Genomic DNA, 13,797 nt, shown 5'->3' on the forward strand with positions numbered 1-13,797 from the left:
GAAGGCTGTTCAGAAGGAGACAAACAAACAGGACGTTATTGGACTGTTAAATTTGAAATATACTTTTGTAGCACTCCCTCTAGGATACTCTGCCAGAAAATGACTGGTACCCTCTTTGGGTTCTAGAGCCCCCACTGCTGTGCTTCCCATTAATGAGTAGTTAGTAGAACACAATTAGCCAATAGGCATTTATTATGATGGCACATTAGGAAAGGTAGCTATAATACAGCCCTTCTATAAACCTAGGTTGTGTGTTACCACCATTACACATCATATCTGTGAAAAGAGTGGGCTTAAATTTGAGTACAGGGGTAGTGAGTCACACTTGTGGGGAACACATGTGACCAAGCCAACTCATAACTGGAAATGAAGAACCTCAATAATTATTCTCTCTTTTCCGAGTCTTTGCCGAGCTCCTCCGATGCAGCGTCATTTCTGGGTAGGTTGTTCCCCTGGATTCCCAGGGTCTGTTGCTCTTTGGAACTAAACTTTCAGTTATTAGTATTAGCTCTCTTTTGATTCAATAACTGGGTCTCCTTTCAGCTGCAAAAGTTCCCACTCCTTGAAAAGTCTTCAGAGTGACTTTTCTGTTAAAGTGATGATGATGATTATGATAACAGCTGGTAGTTATCTAGGATTTTAGGGTTTGCACGCATTTCATATGTTATCTCGTTTGATCTGTGTCTTTCTGGAATGAGTGTCTCTGCTACTTCAACTATGCCCGTAACTCTCTTAAAATGATTCTCTGACTTCTAGATGGGTTGTCTCCTGGGTGAGTAGTTCTGATGCAAGATACCATCAGTAAGCAGTTCTTAACCTGGGTCTATCACTTTCTAAGGAGTCCATGGTTAGATTTCAAGAGTTCTGTACACTTGAGTCAGAAAAAAATCCACATTTTTGTTTTCACTTATCTCAAAAATTAAGCATTTCCTTTACTTATTTAAAGATAAGTTTTGAGAAGGGGTCCATCAATTTCAACAGACAACCAAAGGGTTAACTGCCAGCAAGAGGTTAAGAAAACCCCTACTATAGATGAACTTGAGTAATAACATAAAACTGTATGCTGCCACATCTGGTACAAAGTCTAGCACATAGTGAACAGCTACTCAGTAGATATTTTATAGAACAGACTGAAACCCTCAACATTGAGAACCTGTTCTTTCATGTTCTTCCTTCTTCATATCTCTCCAGTTGGTCCATATGAAAGGAGAAAGGAGAGTAATCTGTTTTAATATTTCAGGAATTAGTAACATTCAAGGATGTAGCTGTGGACTTTACTCAAGAAGAATGGAGGCAACTGGACCCAGAGCAGAGAGACCTTTACAGGGAAGTGATGCTGGAGAACTACGAGAACTTTGTCTCCTTAGGTGAGGATAATGTTCCTTTGTAACTCGGAGTCGATTTATTAGGGTGGTCTTTGTAATGTCATTTGTTAAAGATTATGGAATATCCGGAGTGCTTCGTCATTTTTATTGTCCTGGTTTTTAAAAGACAGAGGAGGAAAAGTCCAAGCTGTACAACAGTGAGCCTGCTGTCAATTCTTGGAAAGATTCCAGAATATATTTTTAAATAAATAGTTGGTAAACATCTAAAAAAAATAAGTGGCAATCTCAAAGAATTGGCATGATTTCATCAGGAATGGAGAATTCTAGATTAACTTTACTTTTTTCTTTTGACAAGGCTACAAGACCAGTACATCAGGGAAATGCTGAATATGGTTTACCTAGGTTTTAACAAAAATCTTTCTTACTATCCTCACGGACAAGATGCATAGATGCACAATAGATAACTAGGTAGATGATTTTGAATATCTGGATCCAAAGGATAGTCAGTCATTAATGGTTTGGTATTATCTTGGCAGGAGGTCTCTAGTGAAATGCCCCAGGCATCTTTGATGTTCAGCATTCTGTTGATGACCTGGGTAAAGGCTCAAATGTCATGCTTATCAGATTTTCCAATAACAAGAAACCCAGTCAGGGAGAAGCAGTACATGATGCATGACTATAGATTCAGAAAGATCTCAACAGGCCGGAATGTTGGGCAAAAGCTAATGGAATGATATGTAAGAGGGATAAATTTAAAATCTTATGCCTAGATTAAAAAATGTCAGCTTCACATGAACAAAGTGGGGGAAGTCAAGATGGATAGCTGTTTTTCTAAAAAAGAGCTTGATATGAGTGAACAGTGTGATATAGCAGTCCCACAATGCAAAATCTGTTTTTGATTACATTGAGGGAAGCTTAGTGTGTAGAATCTAGGAGATTCTACAGGGTACCTCTGTGGTACCCTGCTGTAGTCAGACCCCATCTGGAGTATTGTTTTAAGTTCCTGACAACTTATTTTAAGAAATAAATCTCTAAGATTGAGCACCCAGAAGAGGGTCATCTGGATAGTAAAGGGACTGGTTGGTGGGCCAAGACATGTATACTGTGAAAAAGAGGAGACTTGGGATTGGGAAATGAGATCGTCATCTTACAATATTTCAATGACTTCTCCTGTAGAGAAAGATTAGAATTTTTCTGCTTGCTGTGTAGTGCAAAACTAGAAACAGTGGGTGGAAGCTGCAGAATCCGAGTTTGGCTCAAGATAAATGAAATGTCCTAATAATTAAAGCTTCCAAGAAATTCAATGGAGTTAATATATTCTCCCTCACTAGATGGTTTCACACAATGTTGGATGACCACTTATGGGGTATGTTATAGGTAGGATCTGGTATGATTTAGATCAGATGGTCTCTGTGGTCCTTTCAGATCTGAGAGTCTGTGATGCTTAGAATTCTAAAGTAAGTCTGTGTTCCTAACAGCTTCCATGTCTTTTCACATAATCAGGGTTTCCAGTTTTTAAACCAGATGTGATATCCCAGCTGGAGCGAGGGGAAGGACCATGGACATCAGAGACAGAAGTCCCACAAATTGTTTGTCCAGGTACATAAGTGAAAACCAGGTAGATGGGGCAAACAACAGTTGAGCTGCTCAATGTAGCACCTTTGAAATGGGCTAGATGTCTCCTCAAAGGCCCCACTTTGGTAGAGAAAAGAGGCTAAGGCTACCAAGCATAAGGAAGGTCCCTCATATGCCTTTCAAGGTTATTCAATTTCAACAAGCCAAAATTTATTCACAGAAGTTACTACCTGCTTGGGATATAGTAGTCACTTTTTAAATGCTTATTGATTGAGTAGTTGGTTGTTTTATATTGTTTTACTGCCTTGCAGGAACATAGCCCTAGACTATACCCTGAGAGCAAGTCTAAAAAATTATGAGATATTTTCATTCCCTGCTATAATTTTTGCTCCTTGCAAAAACAAGGCACCTTACCTGTATAACAGTTAATTATCAATACATGATGTGTCTATATCATGTTCAAAATGTTGGGATTTCAATAGTTGGGGATAGGTGAGTAAGGCATTCTTAGCAAGGGAAATAGAATGAGAAGGACTCTGATATGAGAATGAGCAGGTATTATTTATTTGAGGGTAGGGAAGAGGCTAAGTAAACTGTCTTTTTTTAGAGCTGATGGTACTTCTTGTTGAGCATAGGGTGTGATCATGGGGACCTTTGAATGCCTCCCAGAATAATTTTGACATCTGCTGGCTTGCATCATGTTGGGAAGAAATTGACCATCTGATCAAGCAAATATGCATGCAGTTTGCATTGTAGATAAGATTTGATAGTTAGGATCCTGGTTTAGTAATTCAGATGTGAGGTGATGAAGGCCTTGATTCTAATGTCAAATTACTTTCATTAATCCCTGATGCTTCTTTTCTAGTCCATCATCCCCTCCCGTCACCTCTATCCTGGCTCCCCTTTTTATCTCTAATAGAATCCTGGATCCATCCTTTATTTATTTCCCCTAGATTTTAAGTCCTTATTAAATGACTCTTAAAAGCCTCACCTTTTGCTCCCAGTGTAGGAATGGCAGCCATTCTTTGAAATGTTAGCAGCCAGGGAGTACAAAATTGTCCCTACCACCAAAATAGAAGAAGAGATGTATTGGTATGTTTCAGAGAGTAAAAGAGAGAAGAGTCCGTTGCCTAAGAACATATAGATCCTGTGAGGGAAGGAAAGATAGGGGGTTAATTTTTCATTGTCTCTCTTTATAGAGAATTATAGAATCTTAGGGACCTTGGAGATCATTGGATATAACCTCACATCCAAAAAGAATAATTTCTTCAGTATCCCCATCTAACCTCAGTTGGAATTATTCCAGAGGTGGCAAAGTAATTATTTTGTGAAAGTCAGTTCTATTTGGAGACAGGTCTGATTATTAGAATGTTCTTCTTTTATGTTGAGCCAGAACCTACTTCCCTGTTACTTGTACTTGTTGCTCCTAGATTTCTCTTTGATAGCTACAGGAAATAAGTCCCATCTCTCCCCCATGGGATAGCCCTTCAAGTAGTCTAAGGTAGCCTCTTATTTCTTCTGAATATTTTTCTTCCTCATATTAACCTCCCAAGTTTTTTCACCCATTACACATACGATAACGTTTCCAGACTTCTTACCATTCCAGTGGTCTTCCTGTGACTACACTGCTGTACTGTCCCCTTCAAAACGTTGAATTGAATGTCAAACTCATAATGTGTTCTGAGTGGTGTGTTGTATAGTGTGAACATAAATTTCTTTAATCTGGTGACTTTCCATCTAGAAATGGAGCTCAGAATGGTGGTAGATTTTTTAGTGGCTGCATTGTAACTGTTGGTTTGCATTAATTTTGTAGTCAGCTAAAATCTCCAGACCCAGTGGTGGGATTCAAATAAAGTAACAACTGGTTCTCCATGGAACTGAGCCCCAGCACCTCCACCGCCACTAATGTGGCGGATGCAGTCCCCGCCCCCACTAACGACATGTTTGTCTAACTCAGCTTAAAATTAGGTGCCAATTCTGCCAAACTGGTGCAAACTGGCTGAATCCCAGCACTGCCCAGACCTTTCAAACAAGCTCTTCCATCCAACAAGCTCTGTCTGATCCTGTTCCATTGACATTTTGAACAATTACATTTGTTTTTCTTAAATTTTGTCTTGTTGGATTTTTTCCTCTCTTCTCACATGTTGAGACTTTTAAATACTCTTGATTCATTCTTTAGTGTATTAACTGTTGCCCACACTTGTGTGTCATCAGCGGCATTGATGTGTTTCTTTTATGTTTTCATTAAAAGTGTTGAATAAGGAGGACAGGGTGAAAAGTATGGAACTCTAGGGCGTGACACCAGGGATTTTCCCTACCCATTGACATCTATCTGTTAACCAAAATTCTCTCTGGTTAAGGTCATTCATTCATTTATGAATTCGCTTCATAGAAGACTGACATCCAAACCACATGGGTTTATCTTGTTCTCAGTGATTGTTTGAGAGATTTACCAAATTCTTTTTTGTTATCAAGATGCTTGATGTCCATAGAACCTTAGAGAGACAGCAAAGCATAGTACATAAAATACTGGCCTTGAATTCAGGAAAATCTGAATTCAGATGCCCCCTCTGATTTTTATGAAGTCTGTTGTTATTGCCAGGTCACTTCATACCTCTACTTCAGTTTTCCCACTCTAAAGTAGCGTAATGATACCTATAACATCTACCTAATATGTTGGTTGCAAGGCTCAAATGTGAAAATGTAAGAAAACCACTTGACAAACTTTAAACTGCTAAAGCTTAAAACTGCAATAAAACCTTTGGTACATCCTGTAGAGGTACAGCTGCTATTATGTTTGTTCCTCATCCAGTATAGAAATCTTATGAATAAATGATTAAGTTTAATCTCCCAATGTACCTTTCATACGCATTGGTTATGCAACCCTGGGCAAGTCAGTTTAACTCTGGGCTCCCTAGGACTATAATTTGTCTGACTTGCATAAGAAGCAGTTCCTTCACTTGGGAGTTCCCTGGAACAGTGAAATAACAGGTCAAATCCCTGTCTCGTTCCTAGTCTAAGTAATTGGTTCATAGTCAGCCTGTAATAGTTCTCCTTTTGCTTTTTAAAGAGCTCTCCAAGTATTATTTAATAGTTTCCTCAATTTTGCCGAGGTTGGTATCAGGCTTAACAGTCTGAAATTTCCAGAATCAACTTGTTTCTCTTTTCTGAACATTTTAAGCATTTTCTCTGTAATTACTAGCAGTTGTTTTCTGAATGCGTCTACAAATGCTTTCATGACTCTTGAATCCAAGTCATTTAGTCTCTGGAAGCTCTTTTCCTAGTTCTTCACGTGTTTTGGGCTTTGGTTCTCTCTTAATAGTATTTATTTTCCTTTTTCCAAATTGGTAATCATTTTTGCTTATCTAGGAGTCAGAATCATGTACTTAATATAAGCAGTGTGCTTTCTTACAGTACACAGAATTGTGGATTTTGATGCTTTTTTTATTTCTTTCAGATTCCATTATTCAGAAGGCAGGGTGTGAAAACTTGGACTGGATTCAAAAGCAGGGTGTTTCTCTGGGAGAGTCATCTAAGGAGATAATCAGAAAGAATTATCCCTGGTCTTGCAAGTTGGGAGGAGCATGGGAATGTAATGTCAGGCAAGAGAAGCAGAAGGGCAACTGGAATAAACAATCCAAGGAAGTTACAATATTTCACACGAAAACTAATGATGAGTTTAATATTAATGAATGTAATATGTTTGGAAGAAGGTTTAGTCTAGCATCAATCATTGTTGCACCACAGAGGGTTCCAATAGGAAAAATTCTCCATAAATATGATACACTTACTAAGAACTTCAAACAGTTCTCAGAACTAAATAAACATAATAGAATGCCCTATTCTATTTGTAAGTATGGTAAATGCAGGAAACCCTTCACTTACCACTCAGACCTTATTCAGTATCATAGAATACATACTGTAGAAAGACCATATGAATGTAATGAATGTGGAAAATCCTTTACCAATAATTCAATCCTTAGAAACCACCAGAGAATTCACACTGGAGAGAAACCTTATAATTGTAATGAATGTGGTAAAGCTTTCAACCAGAGAGGTCATCTTACTGAACATCAGAGAATTCATACTGGAGAGAAACCCTACATATGTAATGAATGTGGGAAAGCCTTCAGTAACAACTCCATACTTAGGAGTCACCAGAGAATTCATACTGGAGAGAAACCCTACAAATGTAATGAATGTGGGAAAACCTTCAACCAGAGGGGCCATCTTAATGAACACCAGAGAATCCATACTGGAGAAAAGCCTTTTGAATGTGCTGAATGTGGGAAAGCTTTTAGTCATAGAGTATATCTTACTCTACATCAGAGAATTCATACTGGAGAAAAACCATATAAATGTAACGAATGTGGTAAATCCTTCAGCCAGAGGGGACACCTTACAGAACATCAGAGAATTCATACTGGAGAGAAGCCCTATATCTGTAATGAATGTGGGAAAGCCTTCAGCAACAACTCAATTCTTAGGAATCATCAAAGAATTCATTCTGGTGAAAGGCCCTATAAATGTACTGAATGTGGAAAAACCTTCAACCAGACAAGACATCTTATTCAACATCAGAGAATTCATACTGGTGAGAAACCTTTTGCATGCACTGAATGTGGAAAAGCTTTCAGTCATAGGGTATACCTTACTTTACATCAGAGAACTCATACTGGAGAGAAACCCTATAAATGTAATGAATGTGGGAAAACTTTCAGCCAGAGGGGGCATCATACTGAGCACCAGAGAGTTCATACAGGAGAGAAACCCTACATCTGTAATGAATGTGGGAAAGCCTTCAGCAATAACTCAATCCTTAAGAATCATCAGAGAATTCATACTGGAGAAAAACCCTATAACTGTAATCATTGTGAGAAAGCATTCAAACAGAAGAGGCACCTTACTGACCATCAGAGAGTCCATACTGGAGAAAGATTTTTAAAACGTTTGGAAAGAGGGAAAGCTTTAAGCCATAAGGCCAGGCTTGCTCTACAGAGAATCCATGCTGGTGAGAAACCCTTTGAATTTAATCAATGTGGAAACACTGTTAACCAGAATTCAAACCTTACTCTACATCCAATAATTGATACTGGGGAGAAACCATTTGAGCATAAGGAATCTGGGAAGGTGTTATTCCAGAAGGGACACCTTATTGAACATCAGAAGAGCCATGCTGGAGAGAAACTCTTTGAGTGTAATGAGAGTGGTAAGAATTTTAGCAAAAGTCTCCACTTGATTGAACATCAGAGAATTCATACTGGAGAGAAATCCTTTCAGTGTAATATATGTGGGAAAGACTTCAGTCAGAAGGGTCACCTTACTGAACATAAGAGAATTCATTCTGGAGAGAAGCTCTTTGAATGCAGTGTGTGTAGGAAGAGTTTTAGTCATAGGACATCCTTTATTAATCATCAGAAGATTCATTCTGGAGAGAAACCCTATGAATGCAATGAATGTGGAAAAGCTTTCAGCAATAACTCAAGCCTTTGGAATCATCACAGAATTCATACAGGGGAGAAGCCCTTTGAATGCAATGAATGTGGAAAAGCCTTCAGCCAGAGGGGACACCTTACTGAACATCAGAAAATTCATACTGGAGAGAAACCCTTTGAGTGTAATGAATGTGGTAAACACTTCAGCCATAAAACATCCTTTATCAATCATCACAGAATTCATACTGGAGAGAAACCCTATGAATGCAATGAATGTGGAAAAACCTTCAGAAGTAATTCAGTCCTCAGGGATCACGAAAGAATACATACTGGAGAAAAACCCTTTGAGTGTAATGAATGTGGAAAAGCTTTCCGTCAGAGGGGCCACCTTGCTGAACATAGGAGAATTCATACTGGAAAGAAACCCTTTGATTGTAAAGAATGTGGGAAAGCATTTAGCACCAGCTCAACACTTAGGAAACATCTTTGTAAGCATCTTTCTAAACTTTAAGCATTAGTTATGACTTAATTTAAAAATGAATATTGAAGCCTATAATTAGGCTAAGGGATAATGTTGGCTTGTGCTTCAAAACTTATCAGACATCAGAGACTTTATGCTGGATGTTTAACTAGGGATGTAATGATGTAGGAAAAATTTGTTGACTTCTCATTGCTAAGTACTGGAGAGTCAATATGTCAGTTTGTCCCTAGGTACAAAGTTGCTTGGTGCTTTAATAGATCAAAATAACTTTGTTCTCCTTTATGCATCCAGTAATACATGTTAACTGCCATCAGGCAGCAGTAACATAGTGTTAGTCAATACAGCAACTTGTGCTAGTTTCAAACTAATGCTTAAACTACAAGATTTCTAAAAGAATCTTTTAAATGAAAGTGCTAAGGTGTTATTTAAGAAAAAAAATTAATTTGAATACCTTTGGAATAAAAGATTGAAAGATAGTGGGAAAATTGCCTAAGATAACTTTTTGCCTGAGATTCGAAAATAACATATGAAACATCTCATTCTGGAAGTTTCTCTAAGAAGGTTTATATTGATTTACCTTGGATGTGAAGGGGTCCAATTTATAGCTACTACTATATTCCATTTTGGTCTTGGATAGAACTATAGTATGTCATAGCTGGAAGGCACTCCAAAATCATTTAATCCTACTTTCCTATTTTGTGGAAGGGAGTAATGTAGGTAATTTTGGCAAAGGAGATTAAGGATGAAATTCCATTTTTAAAAATTTCTGTTTCTTGTTGCAAAAGTGCATCAGAAATTTTAGGAGAGTTCAACCTGTGTGTGTAGGGAGTGGGTTGGGGGAAGCATAGACTCCCTGGGGAGAGCTGACTCTAAGAATAAGATATAGATGGAAAGGACAGGTGTCACAACTTGGTTAGCTGCCTTTCCACATGGTTGTGACTAGCCTTATTAGACTATGGCATAAAAGGAATACCAGGTTAGATTCTTCATGGGCCCTGAGATATTTTGTGTTACAACACATTGACCTAGGGACATCAAGGTGATGAAGATACAGATTCCAGATGTTGAAGCAGTCTTTATTACCCCTTAGTTGCCCCTCTTATTTCTCTCTGAATTATAGGATCTTATTAATTAGAGCTGGAAAAACACCTAGAGATCATACATTCAGACCTCTCACTTTACAGTTGAAGCTCAGGCCCAGAGAGCAGAAATAACTTTCCAAAGATAATACAATCAGTAAGTGGCTGAGGTCAGGTTCAGACCCAGATGTTCTGACTCCAAATCTTGTGCTTTTTCCCCACCATCCTCCCTGAAAATTCCTCCCTAATGCTGCTCTTCTACTTTGTATAGAATCATTCAAGTGCTGGGTTTGGAACAAGGAATGCCTGGGCTTGGGTCTCCCCTCCAGTGTTTATTAGCTCTTTGACCATGGGCACGTCATTCAACCTTTCTGACCCCGTTTGCTTATCTATAAAGTGAGAGAAGACCTGCAGTCCCCATTTCCTAGGGTGGTTGTGGGGCTTAAATGAGGTAGTATATGTAAGATGCTTTGCAAAATAAGGTATGTCGGTCGTTATAAACCATAATTGCTTGTTCTACTTATATACACTCCAGATACACAAATAAATCTTTTGGTCCAGTTTTCTTTGTCTTTTATTATGATGCAAAATGCCAGCCAATCACAGATGCCCTCCTACCCCTGGAATTAATCATCAATAGTTCTTGGCCCAAGATAAGATCTAATTATCTCTCCATGTGAATCTGACAGTCTGTGGTATGCCTGTTTTCACTATCCACATCTGGTGTAATTGTTGGGAGATTTGTTAAATTAGTCCAAATCTGTTACAAGGATTCTGTGGAATCCAATGTAAGACCATTCATAAGAATGAATAGAGGTGACCATCCCTGTAGTACACTTCTGTGCCACTAGCATCAGTACATGGACATAGTGGGAACCAAGTGCTTTTATTATGCTAATGGACCACACTGTTGATTATGGTGCCCAAACTGACCGGGAATGGAATCTTAGAAGGTAGCCTTTTATCCTTTTGAGATTCTCTACCTATAATATGTTAGTGGCTAAGAAAAACTCAAAGATGGAAAGGTATGGAGACAGGAAAGTCTTTTCCAATAGGTTTTTTTTTTGTCTTGCACTTGGGCGTTAAGGCATGAAGCCTCCATATTTCTTTGTAGCATTCTTCACCAAGTCCAATATCTTTATGCTACACAGGAATCCACAAAGTCAAGAAGAATAGAAGCTCCTTGAAGCCATGAACCTTAATTTTATCTTTCCATCCTTAGCATCACTTCTTTGCCATCATTTTTCTTTCTCACCCCAAACTTTTCTCTATAGACACTCAATTATGCCTTTAATAGGTTGTTCCTGCCCTGGTTCTTACTATCACACCTTTCCTGTCTTCTTTCAGATGCTTGTGTTGTAATCTCAGTATTATCACCAGTTTCTTAATGAACCACCTCCAACTGACCAGAAATGGGCATTGCAGCTTTACTCCGAGTGAGACACACCAACAGCAAGTGAATTGCAGTGTCTTTTACAAATGAGCTATATGCCATTCTTCACATGAGACATGGGCACATGCTACAAAGCAGCTGGTTACATGAAGGTGTATTTGTTAAAGGGAATCTATATCACCCACAAGAAGAAAAAAGTGTGCTTGTTAAAACACAGCTAGTTATGTGATACAAAGGAGATACATGTCACTTGTGACACGAGATGGAGTGGAAATTACTTGAAGCTCTTGAAATCCTTGATTCAGTTTCAGGCAGGAAGTCAGCTGCTATAAACCAGTCCTGTAGTTTTGTCTTTTTTTTTTTAAAAGTCAGTATACATTGCGATCATACACGTAACATTTACACCCCACACCGAAAAGGCATGCCCTCCAGATGTTCCTATTTGAGGATGACATTGTCTTTGCATTGTATCAAGTTCTGAAATACTATAAAGTCAGCTAACTTTGATTCATAATCACTCAAAAGAGTATGGTGTAGTAATCCATTGAGGAAAAAAGTGAATGAAGTAGGACTATTGTCCAGACCATGATACACATTTGTATAAACAGTCAGCTCATCCATCTGTCCATCTATCTTAGAAACTACAAACAGACAATGGTCTGGGTTCACAATTTAATAGTAGGAACAAAGTGGGCAGGATTACCTATGTAAAGTTGCATAATTCTTCTAATGACCCTAAACTTTTCTCTACAATGAAGACACTGCTCCCTCCCCCTTCTTTTTTTTGGGGGGGTGGGGAAGAGAAACCTTTAATGTGTGATGGAGCAGTACACCACAAATGCTACGGCCAAACCTGGGACAGTGAACTGGGGGAGTCTGAGGGTAGGGGAGGGCCAATATGGAAAGCAAGGGTGGGAATGGGGGGAGCGGGAACGGGGTTATTGGTGCTGGCCAGGGCTGGGCTGCTTGCTCATCTGTTCTCCCAGAAGAAGTTGTGGCTGGCCACGGTAGGCGCAGCCACCAGCACCACATACTCCTGGAAGTCAACTTCACCATCGCTGTTCTCATCTAGCTCCTTCATCACTTTGTCCACTGCATCTGCATCCTTCTGCATCTAGGAAGCCAGAAAGCTCAGTCTGCAGTAGCTCCTTCAGCTCCTTCTTGCTCAGTTTATACTTATCACCTTCCTTGCCAGAATGGGCATGGAATACGTTGATGAGAGATTCCATGGCAGTCTCCAGCTCTGAGCCCATGGCTTCAACACACCTACCCCAGAGAAAGCAGAGTAAAGGCCTAGGGCCCAGATGTTTCAATCCTCTACCCTCAAACCCAAGAAAGAGATGAGTTGGGGTCTAGGAAGCCCCAAGGATGAAAGGGGGAATCTTGGGGATTCCTCAGCTAGAAGTGATCATTATCTGAGGAAGGGGCTGTGGGTGGGTTCAGGGCTGAAGGGGATGCAGATGACAGGGACGAAGCTGCATGTCCTGTGACCAGAGCCAGTGTGCACCAAGACCCTTACGGGGATGATGTACAGGGCCTAGAGTCATGAAACACCATCTTCTCCAAAGACTTAAAGTTGCAAATCAACAAAAAGGCAACAGAAAGATTCATCATCAGTGCAAGCAGACTGCTGCAACATACAAACAAGGAATTGTGCAGGAATAAACATAAGGAATGTCAGAATTATATAATCAAAATAAGATGACTAGTCATAGAGCAAGGGACAGCTCATGGACAGGAATTAACAACTGATTGGACATGGAGGCTGTAGGGTCTGAAAGAATGATGAGTTGCAAGCCTGTGTGACTGGCAGGATGGTGGTGTGAAGGCATGATGAAGTCCTAAAGCTGACAGGAAATGCTAAGATGGTTGCCCTGGAACCTTCTTTAAATGGAGGATCTGGAAGGAGTTCTCTGATATCCACCCTCTCCCCTCACCATTCTTTTTAGTCAGACTGAGGTAGAGCCCTCGGGGGATGGGGGCACTCAGAAGGTATATATATTACTATGTGTCAGGAACTGTGCTAAGCTGAGGATACAAATAGAAGCAGAAAGAATGACAGTCCCTACCCTCAAGGTGCTTACATTCTAATGGGGAAAGGCAACACGTTAAAAGAGAAAAACCATGAAGGGAAAGGGAAAAACAAAGGAAATGAAGGTACCCAGCACCAGGGCATGGTAATGAAAGTCCTGTGAAGATGAGTCAGCAGTGTATCCTGGAGAGGAATGAAGGTTGGTCTGGGTCTCCTAATTAAAATGGAGATTTTGAGAGGAACCAGCCACTTTGAGAGAGGCTAAAAGGGCAGGAGGGTACTTAAGAGACAGTCCAGGGATGGAGTGAGGTTCCAGAGTAATGAGGTTTCTTAGGCTTGGTGGAGAAAATCTTAACGAATAGGTGGGGCAAAGAACAAGTCATAAGAACAGTCAATTTCACCAAAGATGATAATAACAATGAGACAGCATACCAAAGTTTTGGGGATTCAGCAAAGCAGTCCTGAAGGGAAAATTTA

At 39.6% G+C, this 13,797-nt stretch overlaps 1 protein-coding gene and 1 pseudogene across 1 annotated transcript in view; one reads left to right on the top strand and one right to left on the bottom strand.

Moving 5' to 3' along the window:
• Positions 1-10,457, top strand: part of LOC118839793 (zinc finger protein 420-like) — a 34,000-nt gene extending 23,543 nt beyond the window's left edge. The window contains exons 4-6 of the mRNA XM_036747313.1: positions 1,241-1,367; positions 2,829-2,924; positions 6,358-10,457. Coding sequence (XP_036603208.1) covers positions 1,241-1,367; positions 2,829-2,924; positions 6,358-8,846 — 2,712 coding nt within the window. The 3' untranslated portion in view covers positions 8,847-10,457. The remainder of the gene's footprint in view (positions 1-1,240; positions 1,368-2,828; positions 2,925-6,357) is intronic.
• Positions 10,458-12,258: 1,801 nt separating this feature from the next.
• Positions 12,259-12,549, bottom strand: LOC118836251 (annotated as a pseudogene).
• Positions 12,550-13,797: the final 1,248 nt, after the last annotated feature.

Source organism: Trichosurus vulpecula, chromosome 2 (assembly GCF_011100635.1).
Source record: "Trichosurus vulpecula isolate mTriVul1 chromosome 2, mTriVul1.pri, whole genome shotgun sequence".
Taxonomy (NCBI): domain Eukaryota; kingdom Metazoa; phylum Chordata; class Mammalia; order Diprotodontia; family Phalangeridae; genus Trichosurus; species Trichosurus vulpecula.